General features: G+C 52.6%; 1 protein-coding gene across 1 annotated transcript in view; it reads left to right on the forward strand.

The window, feature by feature from the left end:
• The first annotated feature begins 3015 nt into the window (after positions 1–3015).
• Positions 3016–21963, forward strand: part of WNT5B (Wnt family member 5B) — a 140144-nt gene continuing 121196 nt past the window's right edge. Inside the window, exon 1 of the mRNA XM_063929242.1 lies at positions 3016–3320. Coding sequence (XP_063785312.1) covers positions 3315–3320 — 6 coding nt within the window. The 5' untranslated portion in view covers positions 3016–3314. The remainder of the gene's footprint in view (positions 3321–21963) is intronic.

Below are 21963 nucleotides of genomic sequence, written 5' to 3' on the forward strand. Positions count from 1 at the left end.
TCTCGCACCCTCAGCCTGTGCCCCGTACACCCATCTCTCTCTCACCCTCAGCCTTTGCCCCGTACACCCATCTATCTCTCACCCTCAGCCTGTGCCCCGTACACCCATCTCTCTCACCCTCAGCCTGTGCCCCGTACACCCATCTCTCTCGCACCCTCAGCCTGTGCCCCGTACACCCATCTCTCTCACCCTCAGCCTGTGCCCCGTACACCCATCTCTCTCGCACCCTCAGCCTGTGCTCCGTACACCCATCTCTCTCACCCTCTGCCTGTGCCCCGTACACCCATCTCTCTCTCACACCCTCTGCCTGTGCTCCGTACACCCATCTCTCTCTCTCTCACCCTCTGCCTGTGCCCCGTACACCCATCTCTCACCCTCAGCCTGTGCCCCGTACACCCATCTCTCTCTCACCCTCAGCCTTTGCCCCGTACACCCATCTATCTCTCACCCTCAGCCTGTGCCCCGTACACCCATCTCTCTCGCACCCTCAGCCTGTGCCCCGTACACCCATCTCTCTCTCACCCTCAGCCTTTGCCCCGTACACCCATCTCTCACCCTCAGCCTGTGCCCCGTACACCCATCTCTCTCTCAGCCTTTGCCCCGTACACCCATCTATCTCTCACCCTCAGCCTGTGCCCCGTACACCCATCTCTTTCACCCTCAGCCTGTGCCCCGTACACCCATCTCTCTCGCACCCTCAGCCTGTGCCCCGTACACCCATCTCTCTCTCACCCTCAGCCTGTGCCCCGTACACCCATCTATCTCTCACCCTCAGCCTGTGCCCCGTACACCCATCTCTCTCACCCTCAGCCTGTGCCCCGTACACCCATCTCTCTCGCACCCTCAGCCTGTGCCCCGTACACCCATCTCTCTCACCCTCAGCCTGTGCCTCGTACACCCATCTCTCTCGCACCCTCAGCCTGTGCTCAGTACACCCATCTCTCTCACCCTCTGCCTGTGCCCCGTACACCCATCTCTCTCCCTCTCTCTCTCTCTCTCTCTCACCCTCTGCCTCGTACACCCATCTCTCTCTCTCTCACCCTCTGCCTGTGCCCCGTACACCCATCTCTCTCTCTCTCACGCTCTGCCTGTGCTCCGTACACCCATCTCTCTCAGCCTGTGCCCCGTACACCCATCTCTCTCAGCCTGTGCTCCGTACACCCATCTCTCTCTCTCACCCTCTGCCTGTGCCCCGTACACCCATCTCTCTCTCACCCTCAGCCTGTGCTCCGTACACCATCTCTCTCTCTCTCACCCTCTGCCTGTGCCCCGTACACCCATCTATCTCTCACCCTCAGCCTGTGCCCTGTACACCCATCTCTCTCACCCTCAGCCTGTGCCCCGTACACCCATCTCTCTCGCACCCTCAGCCTGTGCCCCGTACACCCATCTCTCTCTCACCCTCAGCCTTTGCCCCGTACACCCATCTATCTCTCACCTTCAGCCTGTGCCCCGTACACCCATCTCTCTCACCCTCAGCCTGTGCCCCATACACCCATCTCTCTCGCACCCTCAGCCTGTGCCCCGTACACCCATCTCTCTCACCCTCAGCCTGTGCCCCGTACACCCATCTCTCTCGCACCCTCAGCCTGTGCTCCGTACACCCATCTCTCTCACCCTCTGCCTGTGCCCCGTACACCCATCTCTCTCTCTCACCCTCTGCCTGTGCCCCGTACACCCATCTCTCTCTCTCTCACCCTCTGCCTTTGCCCCGTACACCCATCTCTCACCCTCAGCCTGTGCCCCGTACACCCATCTATCTCTCACCCTCAGCCTGTGCCCCGTACACCCATCTCTCTCGCACCCTCAGCCTGTGCCCCGTACACCCATCTCTCTCTCACCCTCAGCCTTTGCCCCGTACACCCATCTCTCACCCTCAGCCTGTGCCCCGTACACCCATCTCTCTCTCAGCCTTTGCCCCGTACACCCATCTATCTCTCACCCTCAGCCTGTGCCCCGTACACCCATCTCTTTCACCCTCAGCCTGTGCCCCGTACACCCATCTCTCTCGCACCCTCAGCCTGTGCCCCGTACACCCATCTCTCTCACCCTCAGCCTGTGCCCCGTACACCCATCTATCTCTCACCCTCAGCCTGTGCCCCGTACACCCATCTCTCTCACCCTCAGCCTGTGCCCCGTACACCCATCTCTCTCGCACCCTCAGCCTGTGCCCCGTACACCCATCTCTCTCACCCTCAGCCTGTGCCCCGTACACCCATCTCTCTCGCACCCTCAGCCTGTGCTCAGTACACCCATCTCTCTCACCCTCTGCCTGTGCCCCGTACACCCATCTCTCTCTCACCCTCTGCCTGTGCCCCGTACACCCATCTCTCTCTCTCTCACCCTCTGCCCCGTACACCCATCTCTCTCTCTCTCACGCTCTGCCTGTGCCCCGTACACCCATCTCTCTCACCCTCAGCCTGTGCCCCGTACACCCATCTCTCTCACCCTCAGCCTGTGCTCCGTACACCCATCTCTCTCTCACCCTCTGCCTGTGCCCCGTACACCCATCTCTCTCTCTGGGCCAGATGTACTAAGCCTTGAAAAGTGATAAATGTCACGGTGATAAAGTATCAGCCAATCGGCTCCTAACTGTCATTTTTCAAACACAGCCAGTGACATGATAGTAAGGACCTGATTGATTGGCTGGCAGTTTATCACTGTGAAATTTATCACTTTTCAGGCTTAGTACATCTCCCCCTCAACCTCAGCCTGTGCCCCATACACCCATCTATCTCTTACCCTCAGCCTGTGCCCCGTACACCCATCTCTCTCACCCTCAGCCTGTGGCCCGTACACCCATCTATCTCTTACCCTCAGCCTGTGCCCCGTACACCCATCTCTCGCCTCCTCCCTGTGAGTTCCCCCGCAGTAGGCGTGGCGGTAGGCGTGTAGGGGGCGGGGCCCCAGGCGGCAGCGCTCTTTCACTACCTGCGAGTTCCCAGCGGTGGGCGTGGCCTGTGCGGGCAAGGGGCGTGGTCTGTACGGGCAGGGGGCGGGGTCTCGGGCTGCAGCGCTCAGTGACTCCGGACACTAAGTTCCCATACAGCCAGTCAGGGGCCACAGAGCTGTCAGGAGCCACGCAGAACCTCGCCTGGGATTGCACCTAGCCGCCGGGGTCCCGGGATTCCCCGTCACAGCTGGGCAAGATACAGGGTCTCTGCGGACCCCACTCGTGGATTTATCTGTGGACAAGTTCTCCCACCTGCTTGTCCGGGGATCTAGCAGCACCTGGAGCGGGGAGCAGCGCAGCCACCCCCGGGAGAGGGGCCGGAGGATCGTCCCAGGGACCGGTGTCCCCTCTGCTCCGGGACATGCAGGTAAGTCATCCGTCCGCTGTATGTGTTCCCCAGGGGTCTGCACCCCACTCCGGTCACCTGTGTGTGCCCCCTGCAGACTATTGCACAGTAACGGTCCCCCTGCAGGCTTGCACAGTAAGGGGAGCTCCATGAAGACTATTGCACAGTAAGCCCCCCCACTGCAGACAAGTATACGAGTAACCCCCCCCCCCCCCCCCCCTGCAGACTATTGCACAGTAAGGGACCCCTACAGACTACTGTAAAGAAAGCACCCCACCCCTATTGCACAGTAAGCCCCCCCCCCCCGCAAGCTTTTGCACAGTCTGGGACCCCTGCAGACTATTTTACAGTAACCCCCCCCCCCCCCCCCCCCCGGGAGATTATTGCACAGTATGGGGCCCCCCTGCAAACTATTGCACAGTAGGGGGACCCCCTGCAGATTACTGCACGGTTATGGGGTCTCCCTGCAGACTATTGCACTACTGCATGGTAAGGGGACTCCCTGCAGACTATTGCACGGTAAGGGTCTGTTCTGCAGACTGTTGTATGGTAGGGATTGATCCCTGGAATATGTGTGCTGGCTCCGCAGTGAGGATCAGGCTGTAAAATCTCTGCCCAGTCTATTCAGACCCCCAAATTCTGCAGTGCCCCGTCCAGGAATAGTGATTTCCCCTTAGCTTCTTCCTACCTCTGGGTCCCATGGATGTCACGTTACTCCTGGGAATGTGTAACTGGCTCATCTGTAACGTAGGGATCAGTATGTGCTGTGACCTGTCCCTGTCTTTCTGCTGAGAATCACACTATGTTGTATTTTACAGTCATGCTTGATCCCAGTTTATACTGCAGCCTCCCAGCTGGCGGACGGATGAGTGGTTCATGTGGTGTGAAAGTGTCAGTCGCCGCCGTGGATTTCTGTAGATGAGTTTTGATTCTTGCTTGCAAAACCCTGAAACTGAGCGGTCGCCCAATGAGGTTCTGCAGCAGCTGTTGGATCAGCTGGTAATTGCTGTTACTGTCACGTCTTGTGTAGCCGGTGAGTTACTGTGATCTGAAGGCCTACAGTCTGTAACAAGCAATCTGTATATAAGGTTCTATCTATAGGACACACCAGTGACAATAACCCACTGGCCTGGCTGTTCACCTGAAACACCAGCGCGCAGGAAGAGAGAGGTACAAAGGTAAATTGCTTCCCCCCCACCAGACTGGAACATACATATGGAAACTGCAACCTGCAAGTTTTACCTTCGAGTTGGAATTCCGAAAGAAATGTGGGAGCTTTACCTTCCAAAGGGTCCACACAAGCCCCCAGCTCAGGGCTGATTAACGGCCTGTTAGGGTGACTCCTGTTTCAGGGGAATAGACACAAAAAGCACATTGTATATGGCTGTCACTGTGCATTTCAGCTGATTGCTCCACATCCAGCCGCCGGGGTCCCAGATTAACATCTATAAACATACAAGGATTATTTCAGAGGTCCTAGCATGTTTTCTGGAGCCTGTGTAACGGGATGCCTGGAGTAGTGATATAGTCACGTAAGAAACATGCTACATGTATACAGGTGAACTTGAGACGGTCACGACACGGATTGCATGTAGAAGTGTCAACAGCTGACAGTGTATTCCTTTATTTTTAGTCAGTGCTCTGCCAGCGACAGCCTTTGATGGTAAGGTACATGTGCCCTTATTTATCAATGAGTGATACATTTCACTGTGAGCGATAAATTGCACCAGCCAATCAGCTCCTAACGGCCCTGTCACAGGCTGTGTTTGAAAAATGACAGTTAGGAGCTGATTGGCTGGTGCAATTTATCACTCACAGTGAAATGTATCACTCATTGATAAATAAGGGCAACAGTCTGTAACATAGCAGTTAGGAGCTGATTGGCTGGTGCAATTTATCACTCACAGTGAAATGTATCACTCATTGATAAATAAGGTACACGGTCTAGTACTTGGCGATGTGCATTACATTCAGACAGCACTTCTGGACACAGCCTGAATACTGCTACAGATAGCGTTGCAGTACTGAGTGCTTTCATTGTACAAACCTGCCGCCTCTTTGTCAGGGTCAACCTTTGGGAACTGTACCACATTGTATAGGTGCAAATGAATGCGTAACCAGCCCTGCAACACTGAATCCATATCTCTGGCCAGGTGTATCCTTGTACAGTGATAATGAGCGTGGGAGAGGGGCGCTGGGTTTGGAAAGTGAGAAGGATGGGGGAGTGGGGGGGTTGTGGCTACCAGTAACATGAAGTTGTTTGATCGGGGAACACCTGACTCGGGAGACAGAGGAGGAATGCTTCATGGGAGTTTTGTTTCTGTAACCGTCTTCTGTTTGGCGAAAACCTTTTTGCGCCGCCTCCAAGTATTACAAACTATGCAGCGAACGCAATGCATGGGGGCGTATTTGCACCCCATGTCGCAGCGCCTGGGGTGCAATTGCTATATAGGTGTTTTTTTGGCATGCATGGAAAATACAGACTGCCTTTGCCTATAGCGAATAAACACCGGGCAGCTACATTATAAGACGGCGATATAAAGCCTAGCTAGGCCATGCCCCAATAACCGGTATATATTATATAAACTGTAGAATCTGTCTTCCATTATGGTCACTTTTCGGATTCATTGAAGAGTTTCCCTTTGTCATCCAAGACATTCCTGCGTCTCATTTGCCCTTTTCCTCTGTGTATCTCCGTCTCCCCAGCCGGGGGCGTTCTATGGTAATGAGTGTGGTAAGTAGGGAGGTGACCCTGACACTGTAATATCTGGGCGAGGATCGGGAGTAACACCGCACATTCATTCAGACACCTCTGTATCGGATGTTTGAAAAACCCTGAAATTGATTGACGTGATCATGGCACAACGCTGGATGGCAGAACTGTGGGCACACAGACCTCAGGGGTTTAATGTTCCCTGATGACATCACCAGAGGGGATTTTCAATTAGACCGTGATTTAAATTTTCAGTGGATTAGACCATTATCTTGGTCACAGACACTCGCCAGCTTGATGGTCAGTATTGCTGTGGGCACTCAGTAGATGCCCCTGCAAACTAGAAGAGTACGGAGAAGTGGGGACACTGTCCAATAGTGTCAGCTGGTGTCCAACCTCCTGACCTGTCGCCCCACTCTTCCCCCTCGTCCAGCTAATGCCACCACCTCGCCCATTAACCCTGGTGCCAGGCCAGACGCACTTGTGCCCATCATGGTGGGTATATATGTGATTTGCTCTGTGTAAATTACCTCCTGGGGTTTTCTTTGCATATTGAACCTGTAAAAGAAAACGCAGTTTAGCTGCAGGTTCCCTTAGACAGGGATTACCCCCAGCCTCCCATACCCTAACCTCACCGTCCTATCTGATTACTCTTATCTTGTGTGTCTTGTTGTTTTACTGTCCTGCAGCTGCGATTGTCCCAGATAAACTCTGCAGACGTGTTTAATGATTAAAGGGAACAGATAACAACCTTAGGACAGGTACAGCCAGGAATTTGGGGGAAATGTCCCACAGTCTGTAACAGTGGGGGTCATTCCGAGTTGATCGCTAGCTGCATTAGTTCGCTGTGCAGCGATGAGGCAAAAAAAGGCACTTCTGCACATGCGGCGCAATGCGCACGCGCGTCGTACTATTACAATGAACGATGTCGTTTCACACAGGGTCTAGCGAAGCTTTTCAGTCGCACTGGCTGCCGCAGAGTGATTGACAGGAAGAGGGCGTTTCTGGGTGTAAACTGACCGTTTTCAGGGAATGTTTGGAAAAACGCAGGCGTGCCAGGAAAAGCGCAGGCGTGGCTGGGCGAACGCAGGGCGTGTTTGTGACGTTAAAACAGGAACTGAATAGTCTGAAGTGATCGCAAGCGCTGAGTAGGTATTAAGCTACTCTAAAACTGCACAAAAAACGTTGTAGCCGCTCTGCGATCCTTTCGTTCGCACTTCCAAGCTAAAATACACTCCCAGTGGGCGGCGGAATAGCGTTTGCACGGCTGCTAAAAACTGCTAGCGAGCGATCAACTCGGAATGACCACCAGTATGCGGAAGGGATGGACGCAGCCCCCTCCTGTCCACAGCTTAGGGCCACTTGTAAGAATTTAAACAGCGGGGCCACAGCCCAGACACCGATTTATTTGCGGGAAGGTCACGGTTTTGGCGTCCAAGATGGCTGGTCTGCAGGATTTAATAATTCTGCATGATGGTGTAGTGATTAGTAGCGTTTTCTCACAGTGCTGGGGGCTATGGAGTTTAACTCCCACCAAGGCCGTATCTGTGTGGAGTTTGTATGTTCTCCTTACAGGCTTGTGTGGGTCACCTTCATGTGCTGCAGTTTCCTCCCACACTCCAGAAACATCCTGGCAGGTTCATGTTACTGTGACCGTGGGGTAGGGAATACAGGGCAGAATTCAGGGAGCCGCAGGTTTTGTAGTGTGATGTCCCGTTACGTTGCAGCGCAGTTTGCAGGATATTTCCATGAAGCGTTCTTCTGATATCCGCGCTGTTCAATTACAGTATAAGCGTTCATTTTGCAGTATGCGACCTATGTGACGTATTTAAATGTGCTACAAATATTCCAGCGCACAAGTGACTTATGCACCGAATACCGTCCTGATGTCCCCACACGAATGATTTGTGGAAGTCCTACGTGTGACAGAAACTAAGCGGTAATTTACTCAAAGGGAAACATTGAAATAATAATAATGTCTATGTATGTGGCACCTTTCTCCAAAAGGACTCATAGGGCGGAATTCAATTGTTTTCGGGAACTCATCGGGCACCGCGCTGCGGTGGTTACAGGGGATGGGGGCGCTGCGGTGGATACAGGGGATGGGGCGCTGTGGTGGTTACAGGGGACGGGGGCGCTGCGGAGGTTACAGGGGATGGAGGCGCTGCGGTGGTTACAGGGGATGGGGGCGCTGCGGTGGTTACAGGGGATGGGGGCGCTGCGGTGGTTACAGGGGATGGGGGCGCTGCAGTGGTTACAGGGGATGGGGCGCTGTGGTGGTTACAGGGGATGGGGGCGCTGCGGTGGTTACAGGGGATGGGGGCGCTGCGGTGGTTACAGGGGATGGGGGCGCTGCGGTGGATACAGGGGATGGGGCGCTGTGGTGGTTACAGGGGACGGGGGCGCTGCGGAGGTTACAGGGGATGGGGGCGCTGCGGTGGTTACAGGGGACGGGGGCCGTGCAGTGGTTACAGGGGATGGGGGCGCTGCGGTGGATACAGGGGATGGGGCGCTGTGGTGGTTACAGGGGACGGGGGCGCTGCGGAGGTTACAGGGGATGGGGGCGCTGCGGTGGTTACAGGGGACGGGGGCCGTGCAGTGGTTACAGGGGATGGGGGCGCTGCGGTGGTTACAGGGGATGGGGGCGCTGCGGTGGTTACAGGGGATGGGGCGCTGTGGTGGTTACAGGGGACGGGGGCGCTGCGGTGGTTACAGGGGACGGGGGCGCTGCGGTGGATACAGGGGATTGGGGGCGCTGCGGTGGTTACAGGTGATGGAGGCGCTGCGGTGGTTACAGGTGATGGAGGCGCTGCGGTGGTTACAGGTGATGGAGGCGCTGCGGTGGTTACAGGGGATGGGGGCGCTGCGGTGGTTACAGGGGATGGGGGCGCTGCGGTGGTTACAGGGGATGGGGGCGCTGCAGTGGTTACAGGGGATGGGGCGCTGTGGTGGTTACAGGGGACGGGGGCGCTGCGGTAGTTACAGGGGACGGGGGCGCTGCGGTGGTTACAGGGGACGGGGGCGCTGCGGTGGTTACAGGGGACGGGGGCGCTGCGGTGGTTACAGGGGACGGGGGCGCTGCGGTGGTTACAGGGGATGGGGGCGCTGCGGTGGTTACAGGGGATGGGGGCGCTGCGGTGGATACAGGGGATGGGGGCGCTGTGGTGGATACAGGGGATGGGGGCGCTGCGGTGGTTACAGGGGATGGGGGCTGTGCGCTGGTTACAGGGGATGGGGGCCGTGCAGTGGTTACAGGGGATGGGGCGTTGTGGTGGTTACAGGGGAAGGGGGCCGTGCAGTGGTTACAGGGGATGGGGCGTTGTGGTGGTTACAGGGGATGGGGGCCGTGCAGTGGTTACAGGGGATGGGGCGTTGTGGTGGTTACAGGGGATGGGGGCCGTGCAGTGGTTACAGGGATGGGGGCGCTGCGGTGGTTACAGGGGATGGGGCGTTGTGGTGGTTACAGGGGAAGGGGGCCGTGCAGTGGTTACAGGGGATGGGGCGTTGTGGTGGTTACAGGGGATGGGGGCCGTGCAGTGGTTACAGGGATGGGGGCGCTGCGGTGGTTACAGGGGATGGGGGCGCTGCGGTGGTTACAGGGGATGGGGCGTTGTGGTGGTTACAGGGGAAGGGGGCCGTGCAGTGGTTACAGGGGATGGGGCGTTGTGGTGGTTACAGGGGATGGGGGCCGTGCAGTGGTTACAGGGATGGGGGCGCTGCGGTGGTTACAGGGGATGGGGCGTTGTGGTGGTTACAGGGGATGGGGGCGCTGCGGTGGTTATAGGGGATGGGGGCGCTGCGGTGGTTACAGGGGATGGGGCGTTGTGGTGGTTACAGGGGAAGGGGGCCGTGCAGTGGTTACAGGGGATGGGGCGTTGTGGTGGTTACAGGGGATGGGGGCCGTGCAGTGGTTACAGGGATGGGGGCGCTGCGGTGGTTACAGGGGATGGGGCGTTGTGGTGGTTACAGGGGATGGGGGCCGTGCAGTGGTTACAGGGGATGGGGGCCGTGCAGTGGTTTCAGGGGATGGGGGCGCTGCAGTGGTTACAGGGGATGGGGGCCGTGCAGTGGTTACAGGGGATGGGGGCCGTGCAGTGGTTACAGGGGATGGGGGCCGTGCAGTGGTTACAGGGGATGGGGGCCGTGCAGTGGTTACAGGGGATGGGGGCCGTGCAGTGGTTACAGGGGATGTGGCGTTGTGGTGGTTACAGGGGATGGGGCGTTGTGGTGGTTACAGGGGATGGGGGCCGTGCAGTGGTTACAGGGGATGGTGACCCATAATGGAGCAATACAGAGTACAAGAAATGACACAGGAATAACAGAATCATCCGTTCCATGTGTTTGTCACCCTACCCTCGGACAATGGCGGGGCGATAATACTAACACTTTCCACTGGTTCCCAGCCGGCTTCGCCATTCCAGAGGACATGTAATATATCGAGGTCTTACAGGGAAAGTTCCACAATCCAGACCCACATTGTTTAGCATGCGCCCCACTGCAACTTTTACTACACACCGGGAAGTAGAATAAATTATTATTATTATTTTCTTTAAACATTCCTTTATATCATTCAGGCCGGATTGGATTTCATCCTCCTCTTTCCATCAGCAAATGTTGCACCCAGTGTTGTTCCTAACCCATTAGTGTGGCTTGATGTCGCGGTGTGCGCCATTCTAGTACAGTACCGCCCACCTGACGGGAGAATTGCCTGCTCTCCGGGGTAGACCTCCCGGACACTCTAGGAGAGTAGGCCTCTGTAGAATTGAGCCAGGCGCAGGAGCCAGTAACGCAAACCATAAGCCGGTGACGGTGGAGCAGATGGCGGCTGGTTGTCAGCACAGTCTTTTATACTGGCAAAAGAAGCGCAAAGTTTTCCCGCCATTCGAAGGCAGCCAATCAAGATCGCACGAGAAAGGCGACAAAACACAGCCAATTAGATTACACGAATACAAAGTGCTGCACTCGCTGGGAAAAGCGCAAATTTCATGTGTACAGTACCGAAGTGTGCGAGTTTCAACACGGGGGGTTGAAACTCGCACCTAATTGGATTGACCCCCTATGTACAATTGCAAACGCAGGCGGATCACTACCAGCGTCATTGGAACACGATGGAGTTCCCGCTAGATTAGTATCTGCGCAGACAAGAGGGGCCGCCTGTGCTCACCTTCCACCCACGCACCGTGTTACAGGGTAGAATGGAAAGGTGTACGTGACTTTAGCGATGAAGCAGCCCTGGCGTTAAAGTTTTAGGGGCCCTAAGTGGGTGTGGTTCGTTTTATCGACAGTATCTAGGTCGACCACTATAGGTCGACAGTCACTAGGTCGACATGGATGGAAGGTCGACAGGGTTTCTAGGTCGACATGTGCTAGGTCTAAAGGTCGACATGAGGATTTTTTTTTTTTTTTTTTGGTGTCGTTTTCTTCGTAAAGTGACCGGGATCCCAAATTAGTGCACCGCGTCCCCTCGCATGGCTCGCGAGCTTCGGGCATGGTGCCTTCGCTCCGCTACCGCTTCGCTCGGCACACTTTACTGTTCCAATCGTAGTCCACGTGGATCGTTAAGTATGAAAAAAATAAAAAAATGTGAAAAACTCATGTCGACCTTTAGACCTGTCGACCTAGCACATGTCGACCTAGAAACCCCTGTCAACCTTCCATCCATGTCGACCTAGTGACTGTCGACCTATAGTGGTCGACCTAAACATTGTCGACGTAGACACTGTCGATCTTCAGACCGGATCCCGCCCTAAGTTGCCCCCTGTTAAACTGTAACCTGCACCCATCATCTAACCGGCCTGTCCTCTCAGTGTCGCAGAAGTGACCTCTGACAGCCGTTACTGAAAACACAGGGCCTGAGTCATGGCTGCATTCTGTTGCTGCCGCAGCTGCAATTATCGTAGCTGTGGATGTGCGGAAATGCTGATGCAACAGTTGCCGCAACTTGTATTGAGCCGCCTGCCGGAACCTTAACAGCTGTCGGCTATGGTCGCGCAGCATTGCCACCGTAACTGAGACGTAGCTGGAGCCATGTTATCTAGTGTTCATTCTAGTGACCTGCACCGGTCACAACCCGTGCAGTTCCTCCTTCCTGCCTGGCGTGTCGCTCCCTGCTCTGGTGCTTCTAGCACACTCTTGTCTGTATCTCGGTGCTGATATACAGACCAGACGGTCGCTTTCTGTCAATCACTAGCGAATGAGTTCTCAAAGCGTCCATAATCGCAATTTAATTGCTTCCAATTGCGGCAGTGACAGCCGCTAGCACCCCTATGGTGGGCGTGTGTTCGCAAACACGGTCCATGAACCAGGGATAGTGCGCTGTGTATTTACCTGCGGATGTTCTAGCTGCCGAGAACCCTGCAATGCACTTAGATTCTAGCTACACTGGTGACTGAAGTGCAAGCTCTTTGGGGTAGAAACACAATTTAATGTTGCATTAGGCTGCAGTGCAAAATCAGTGGCAGAGAAACGGCTGTCCGTTTTTCTCCATTGTCTTCCTTTGTAACACAGGCGGCTATTGTTTGTGCACACCCTCGTGCAACTTTGTATCATCCAAGCAGAAATGTTTTGCTGCTCCTCATATGGCATTTATGTTGCATCCAATGAACATTTAACATTAAAAAAATTCTGTCTTTTTGATATAAAGACGTTGGTGAAAAGCACAGAATGGAGCCATGCAAACAAATCATTCAGCAGAGGATGCTCTCGGCTCACACACCTACAGTATGTCATTTACCCTGTCGCAGACATGTTCATTTCTATGTATAAAACACAATTATTAAAAACTTAAAAGAAACGTGGGGGAGATGTACTAAGCCTGAAAAGTGATAAATATCACTGTGATAAAGCACCAGCCAATCGGCTCCTAACTGTCATGTCACAGGCTGTGTTTGAAAAATGACAGTTAGGAGCCGATTGGCTGGTACTTTATCACTGTGATATTTATCACTTTTCAGGCTTAGTAAATCTCTGAGCTTCCCTGACCACTGAGAACATGTTCAGTGACCCCGGGCCAGGGGGCCACAGAGCTTTGTCGCACACTGGGAGGGACTGAGCATTGCCTGAGGTTTGGGTGGTCCGCAGGATTAATACATCAGACAAGCCTGCCTGTATGGAACCAGGGCAGTGACCTCGTGGCCGCGAAGGTGAAGGTCAGACATCTTGGGTGATGGCAGATCCAGCTCACTGAACCCTGGGATGGCCCACTTAGAGTCTGAATATACTGGGTGTATGAGGACAATATGGGTATTGTCCCTGCCGGGTCTTTATGTGGAAAGTGTGAGTATCAGCAGCGGGCGGCATAGTCTGCCCACGTTACATCTGCCCAATGACCGCTGCCAGTACTGAGCTAAGGGCAGAGGTCTGATGGTAATTTAACTTGAAAAGAGTCCGGGTAGAGCAGGATTCAGTTAGCAAATACTAGAGGGAGAGGAGACACTTCCTGACCTCTTATGAAGATGAAAGGGATTAGATAAACAGATAAGGTGCACGGGGATGGTATGGAGGGGATGCCATCTAATAGAATCCATCTTGTCTTTGAAGTACGCGGTAGTCCGTGATGGGATGTGAGAGGGAGTCTGCTGAGGGGGACAGTGAGACGCAGGAGAGAAGTGCAGACGGTGATCCTGCGCCCTCATACCGCTTTGTCCTAATACCCTGTCTTGTGTTACTAATGCAGAGTGCTGTGGCATATGCAGGCGCTAGGTGTATGTGTGATGATAATAGTACCCGGCGGGGTGAATGTGAGATATTTACAGGGGGAGATAAAGTCTTGTTCCAGGTGAGATTCTCCGCGGCAGCCAGAGGACTATTTATTAGGGTCCTGGTTATGTCCATTCTAGTTTGGGGCTTTTCCTTTCTGTCACCCCAGGGAACCGTAGGCCTGTGTGTTTTCTGTCACCCCAGGGAACCGTAGGCCTGTGTGTTTTCTGTCACCCCAGGGAACCGTAGGCCTGTGTGTTTTCTGTCGTAGGCCTGTGTGTTTTCTGTCGTAGGCCTGTGTGTTTTCTGTCACCCCAGGGAACCATGGGCCTGTGTGTTTTCTGTCACCCCAGGGAACCGTGGGCCTGTGTGTTTTTTTGTGTCACCAGGGAACCGTAGGCCTGTGTGTTTTCTGTCACCCCAGGGAACCGTGGGCCTGTGTGTTTTCTGTCACCCCAGGGAACCGTAGGCCTGTGTGTTTTCTGTCACCCCAGGGAACCGTAGGCCTGTGTGTTTTCTGTCACCCGAGGGAACCGTAGGCCTGTGTGATTTCTGTCACCCCAGGGAACCGTAGGCCTGTGTGTTTTCTGTCACCCCAGGGAACCGTAGGCCTGTGTGTTTTCTGTCACCCGAGGGAACCGTAGGCCTGTGTGTTTTCTGTCACCCGAGGGAACCGTAGGCCTGTGTGTTTTCTGTCACCCCAGGGAACCGTAGGCCTGTGTGTTTTCTGTCACCCCAGGGAACCGTAGGCCTGTGTGTTTTCTGTCACCCCAGGGAACCGTAGGCCTGTGTATTTTCTGTCGCCCTAGAGAACCGTAGGCCTGTGTGTTTTGTGTCGCCCCAGGGAACCGTGGGCCTGTGTGTTTTCTGTCACCCCAGGGAACCGCGGGCCTGTGTGTTTTCTGTCATCCCAGGGAACCGCGGGCCTGTGTGTTTTTTGTGTCACCAGGGAACCGTAGGCCTGTGTGTTTTCTGTCACCCCAGGGAACCGTAAGCCTGTGTATTTTCTGTCACCCCAGGGAACTGTAGGCCTGTGTGTTTTCTGTCGTAGGCCTGTGTGTTTTCTGTCACCCCAGGGAACCGTAGGCCTGTGTGTTTTCTGTCACCCCAGGGAACCGTAGGCCTGTGTGTTTTCTGTCACCCCAGGGAACCGTAGGCCTGTGTGTTTTCTGTCACCCCAGGGAACCGTAGGCCTGTGTGTTTTCTGTCATCCCAGGGAACCGTAGGCCTGTGTGTTTTCTGTCACCCCAGGGAACCGTAGGCCTGTGTGTTTTCTGTCACCCCAGGGAACCGTAGGCCTGTGTGTTTTCTGTCACCCCAGGGAACCGTAAGCCTGTGTGTTTTCTGTCACCCCAGGGAACTGTAGGCCTGTGTGTTTTCTGTCACCCCAGGGATAGGCCTGTGTGTTTTCTGTCACCCCAGGGAAACGTGGGCCTGTGTGTTTTACTGTCACCCCAGGGAAACGTGGGCCTGTGTGTTTTACTGTCACCCCAGGGAAACATAGGCCTTTGTGTTTTCTGTCACCCCAGGGAAACGTAGGCCTGTGTGTTTTCTCTGACCCCAGGGAACCGTAGGCCTGTGTGTTTTCTGTTACCCCAGGGAACAGTAGGCCTGTGTGTTTTCTCTGACCCCAGGGAACCGTAGGCCTGTGTGTTTTCTGTTACCCCAGGGAACAGTAGGCCTGTGTGTTTTCTGTCACCCCAGGGAACAGTAGGCCTGTGTGTTTTCTGTTACCCCAGGGAAACGTAGGCCTGTGTGTTTTCTGTGACACCAGGGAAACGTAGGCCTGTGTGTTTTCTGTTACCCCAGGGAACAGTAGGCCTGTGTGTTTTCTTTGAAAGAGCCAATGCCCCCATTTTTTAAAAAAATATTAGCATAAGAAAAGTTGCTCAATATTTAAAAAATTTTTTTCTTCTTTAAGCTCCTCTGTCTGTAAATGCCATTCTGAGCCGGTGGTAACAGAAATGGCGTTGATTGTACTCACGCCAAAGCACAGGAAGGCCTTCGCTGGCCAAATCGGTGATGGGGTTTTCCGTACTAGGATGACTAGATAGATAGAGATCAAGATTATCCCAACATTCACATGTGACATGATGGACAGTATTGCTGGTAAGGGAATCAGTTGGCTCGTCAGTTGGCCCTTACACGTCTCCCTTTCCTCCTTTCTATATAGGGGTTTAAGCAGTAGTCTGAGTGTAACAATAATCAGTTTTGGTCATCAGACTGTAGCATGGAAATACCATGTCATGTCTCTGGCTGGTGGGGCATGCTGGTACCTGTAGTTCCATAACAGCTGGAGTGCCACAGGTTTTCACAAAGGCCATATGTCGTACTGAAACAGATGTTTAGATAATACTAGTGGCCCCGGCCCCTGTATACAGAAGGTGTATATGAAGATATGGGCTCCGCCATATAATCTGCTGTCGTCATTCCTTCATTTCATGTAAATATTGTCACACAAATGTCGTTTTTATATGTATTAAAAAAATAAATAAATAAAAAACCCAACCACGCACACATGTTCCATATGTGTAATAACGCCCCTGGACCACATTGAGCTCTAATGGATAATCCTGTAATACAGAGAATTGTGAAGCGACGAGCATGGTAGTGGGAGGAGTCCCCTAATGATGGGAGGAGTCATAGACCGCAAATTAAGACATTTCACCTGTCGTTTTTTCTTCCCAGCGGGGAATTTTTTGGTTCAGCATTTTTTTTAATTGATAACGTATAATGTCCTTCTATAGACTGACTCATTGGAGATTGCCCTCTGTTTACTTACAATCTATAATGATATACACATAAAGTATCCAGCTGGATGGCTGACAACAGACAAATGCAGGAATTCTGGTAACTGTAATTGTATTCCATTGGCACAGAGGGGTCGATTACCTCATAGCTTTTCCAGCCTGACATCACCTGCTCCGCAGAGGCGGAACTTCCTGTTCCAGTGACTCAGCTATGTGCTGTTCAGCTTAGCCCCTCCTCCGCTTTACCCCTCCGCATATCACAATACCCCACATAAAACACTCAGCAACCACACACATTACGTACATTGAGCAACATAGCCAACGCCACTCTAATTATAAATATACCTCTATTCATGAAGCAGTAAAAAGAGTAGAGAAGTGAGCCAGTGGAGAAGTTGCCCATGGCAACCAATCAGCTGCTCTGAATAATTTTATAGTATGCAGATTATAAGTGTTACCTCAGTGCTGATTGGTTGCCATTGGGCAACTTCTACACTGGCTCACTTCTCCACACTTTCCACTGCTTAGTACATCTCCCCCTAAAACCGCTCTCCACCCCACACAGTAGGTTGTGGCGGCACTATGCCATGTGACATTGATGCTACCTCTCTCCCTCATCTAAGACCAGCGGCGACCCACAAACTCTTACGTCGCAGGGTACGGGATGCGGTCAATATGCCGCCGGCCGGAATCCCGGTGGTCGAAATACCGACGCCGGAATCCCGACCGCCACAATCCCGACATATTCTCCCTCCGTGGGTGTCCACGACACCCATAGAGGGAGAATATAATAGTGTGCCGAGCGTAGCGAGGCACCGTGCCCGTAGCGTGGCGAGCGAAGCGAGCCCGCAAGGGGCTGCGTTCCGCTCGCCACCCCTGTCGGGATTGTGTGGTCGGGATTCCGGCGTCGGTATTTCGACCGCCGGGATTCCGTCCGGCGGCATTTAGTACTGATCCCCAGGGTACAACCGTGTCATTGACTATTATAAAGTTTCTGGAGCGGCGGTCTTGTGATGTCCTCGGAACATACGTGGTTATTATTAATATCCTTTATTTATATAAAATACCAGTGACATTGGGTCATGTAGATGCTGTGCCTAGGAGCGGAGAGGTTGCTATAGGAAACCACTGTGGCCCAGCAGACCGCACTCGCAGATAACTTTTCTCTTTTCCCCTCCCTTCCTCCTCTCGTCAGGGTTTGATTTGTAATAGCCGGAGCCTTGCGGAGATGTCAGCTCCAATAAAAGGGATTTTTCAATCTGCACATTAGTGTGTTCCTCTCCTTCCCCCTCCTCCCAGGTCCCACCCTCCGCTTCCTCTCCTCACTCCGTCTCCACAGGTTCCCCTTTCCAGAGCCTCCCAGTTAATCTGGGACACATGTTGCCCCAACTTTTATAGACCTTGAGGGACATTTAATGATTGGCGAGGAGATGGGGGTGCTGAGCCGCACTCTGTGGTAAAGCTTCAGCTGAGAAGGGAACTTCTGGCCGCCCCGCACCTCAGCCGGCAGCTCTTTGTGTCGGCATTTAGCAAACCTTTGTCCCTTACCCAAATTACAGCAGTATTACGTATGGGGGAGAAGTGACGCAGCTCCCTGCACTGAATGTGCCCTTGTTCCTGCCCCGCCACAGCCAGGGACCCTGATAATGCTTACAGGGAAGGGGTTGGGGGGGTTGCAAAAGCTTTGCTCCATGCATATATATATAAATGTGCAGCCGGATCCTATTGCATTGATATAATATATAATCCAGCCGTTGTTACTACCCCCGTGTGTGTACAATTAGGTTAATGAGGCCCAGACGTCCGCCCAGCGGTTATCTCTCTCTGTTTCTCTGGCGTCAAGCTGTAGTGCAGCATCTGAACTATTGCTTTATAGGTGTGCATGGGAGAGGTGTATCAAATCTTGGATAAAGCACCAACCAATCAGCTTCTGTATTTTTCAAATACAGCCTGTAACATGGTTATAAGTCAATGATTGGTTGATACGCTCTCTCCAAAGTTTTCATTGTCCTACGAAAATGTTGATTCAGCAGTATATATACTGTATATGCAATATCAGGGCACAATATAATCACATACGGCGGCAGTAAGAAACGTTTTTATCAGGGCAACTTATCGACATTCTCTCGCCGGGATACGGGCTCCGTTAACCGCACGTCCCTGTGAGGAGTACGTGGTAAAGATGGCATTTGCTATAAGCAGTTTGGTATCTGAGGCTATATCGCAGTCTCTGTATAAAGCTATAGGGACTTCTGCTGAGATTGACCACAATTTTGAGTTTAACAAATAGGCCCCTCTTTTTTCTGTGCTTCTCAACCTGGTTTTTAAATATTAATTGCGGAGTTGTGTGTTGATCTGGGATACGACTCTCTGCTTTCTGAAACTATATCCAACCAAAATACACAACACTGCCTAATGATAGAAAGACACAGCTGAAAAGCACAGAAGATGACTGAGGAGGATACTGTCTGTGTAGGGAAAGGCTGCAGGACAGCATGCTCAGACCAGTAAGATAACAATACTGGAATAAGCAGCCACACCTTTGTCTTGCATTTATAATTTACCATTCAAAGGTCTGAGGACCGACTGCTGTTAGTTTTGCGTGACAGCTTGTAGATATTAATTGTAGGGAATAAAGTGCTAGCTCTTCTTCTATGGATAGATAATAATCTGTTAAGTTGACTCATTCCTGTTTATTTGGTCTTACACCCAGTTACACAGTGTTTATGGGGACATGTCTGTGCTGCGTTTGTTGCGGGATTGGGTTATGCTGCAGTCTGTTACTGGTTAATGGAGTCCTGGTTGTACCCATTAACCCGTTCTATACCCATAAAAGCTCCTAGGCAGAGGCAGAACTCTGGGAGGCAACGGAGTCATCTGCCGCCGGGCTCCTGCTCTGAAGGGGGGCACCTCTCCTCCCATTCTGTGACACCATTTAATTAAGTTAATTGGTAGCTGCCGCTGTCTTTTCAGTGGCCGACTTCCTCACTGGTCCCTGCACCTTACAAATCACACCCTCTTTACTATACTGACTATACACATTTTACAAGTGTCACACCCAGGATTAGAAACCACGACCTATTACACTGGAAGCAGACACCTTACTGATGAAGCTGTTTGCTCCTGTATAGGAAATATGAGAATTATAACTATATGAAGATACTTCTCTGACAATTACACGTAACTTCATATAGTTAGAATTCTCATGCTTCCTCTACAGGAGCAAGTAACTCCATCAGTAAAGTGTCTACTGCCAGTGTAACAGGTCACGGGTTCTAATCCTGGGTATGACTGCTAAGAAATGTGTGATTTAAAATAAAAGACAATTTAATGTATAGATACAGTATATAATTTTTTTTCAGAACACTACACACACACACACACACACACACACACACACACACACACACACACACACACACACACACACACACACACACACACCTTAGTATAGGAAATAGGGGGGCACCAATATTTATCTTGCCTCCGTGCGACTGTGACGAACTTACGCCACTGCTCCTAGGTAACATCGTCCGATCGTATTTTGTCTTTCAAATCTGTAAATAAATGTATCTGCAAACTTTCTCCATAATCTGCAATTTGCCAACTCAGCCATATGCTCCTGCGCTGTGACTCCGCTGCGCTCTCCTGCGCTGTGACTCCGCCGCGCTCTCCTGCGCTGTGACTCCGCCGCGCTCTCCTGCGCTGTGACTCTGCCGCGCTCTCCTGCGCTGTGACTCTGCCGCGCTCTCCTGCGCTGTGACTCTGCCGCGCTCTCCTGCCCTGTGACTCTGCCGCGCTCTCCTGCCCTGTGACTCTGCCGCGCTCTCCTGCCCTGTGACTCTGCCGCGCTCTCCTGCCCTGTGACTCTGCCGCGCTCTCCTGCCCTGTGACTCTGCCGCGCTCTCCTGCCCTGTGACTCTGCCGCGCTCTCCTGCCCTGTGACTCTGCCGCGCTCTCCTGCCCTGTGACTCTGCCGCGCTCTCCTGCCCTGTGACTCTGCCGCGCTCTCCTGCCCTGTGACTCTGCCGCGCTCTCCTGCGCTGTGACTCCGCCGCACGCTCCTGCGCTGTGACTCTGCCGCGCTCTCCTGCCCTGTGACTCTGCCGCGCTCTCCTGCCCTGTGACTCTGCCGCGCTCTCCTGCCCTGTGACTCTGCCGCGCTCTCCTGCCCTGTGACTCTGCCGCGCTCTCCTGCCCTGTGACTCTGCCGCGCTCTCCTGCCCTGTGACTCTGCCGCGCTCTCCTGCCCTGTGACTCTGCCGCGCTCTCCTGCCCTGTGACTCTGCCGCGCTCTCCTGCCCTGTGACTCTGCCGCGCTCTCCTGCCCTGTGACTCCGCCGTGCTCTCCTGCGCTGTGACTCCGCCGCACGCTCCTGCGCTGCACTCTGTCTCGTACTGTGTCTTTGTACCAATAATTTATCCCTATGTGCTTATTTGTAGTTTATTGTGAATATTAACACATGAAAGTGTATGTATGTATGTGTGTATGTATATATATATATATATATAATTTTCTTATTACATGGCTTTGTGACTTAGCTTCCTCAACATCGCTAATAATTTTGCTTGCAGTTACCATTCAGCAGTACAGTTGCCATTGTTTGAATTCCCTTCCCAATAATCCAACTGCCTGTTATCAGACTTCTCATGTTAATATTGCTGAAGTATGAAGAAAGGATTGGAATCACTTATTTTAAAACGGCAAGAAACTTCTTTTCAAAATTCCAAATAAATATTGTATAAAGACTCGGGCGCTACGGATCCCATATAAATGTAGGATAATAATAATAGACTTAGATGAGGTCTACAATCGCTCCCAGTGGGTGTAAATGATATGCTAGTGGAACACACTGTAATAGATGTGATTTGTCTGTAAGCAAGCAAACCACTAGTCTGTTTTCCAACCAATTACGTTCTATCATTGAGATGGCAGTGTATGTCCAGGGCAAATAAGAGGGGGGCACAATGGCTACATATAAGTAGTTGGGAGAAAGTAACCCCGTGCACAGTATTTGCTGACAATACCCGGTGCTGGTGAGGAGAATGGCCGTCTCTCGTGCATTCCTCTGCAGCAGTGTAACATGTGGAGTGACAATGTTACTGTCTTGCTTCTTGGTTTGGGTTGATGGCCGTGCAGGATATTGCATCAAGTTTGCATGGAAATAACAAAAGTTCAGCTTTACTGTTTAAGCTTTTTGTCCTGTTAGTAGTTTTTTACCCAGTGTATTTCTTTGCGTGGTTGGGTGTAGGCTTCTTACTTCACAAGTTTTAATTCTGGAATTTATTTGCCATTATTTAATGAGTATAAAACAAGTGGATTTATTTAACTTTGTTTCCTATACCCATTAGCAATATGGCTGCCTCGCAGCGTTAGGGTAACGAGTATCATTTGACCAGGACCCAGTCTGTGCGGTTTGTATGTTATCCTCGTGTCTGGGTGGGTTTTCCTGCAAAGCTCTTTACACATAGATGAACTGGATTCCGAATAAATCAACACTTC

Source organism: Pseudophryne corroboree, chromosome 6 (assembly GCF_028390025.1).
Source record: "Pseudophryne corroboree isolate aPseCor3 chromosome 6, aPseCor3.hap2, whole genome shotgun sequence".
In the NCBI taxonomy this organism is placed as follows: domain Eukaryota; kingdom Metazoa; phylum Chordata; class Amphibia; order Anura; family Myobatrachidae; genus Pseudophryne; species Pseudophryne corroboree.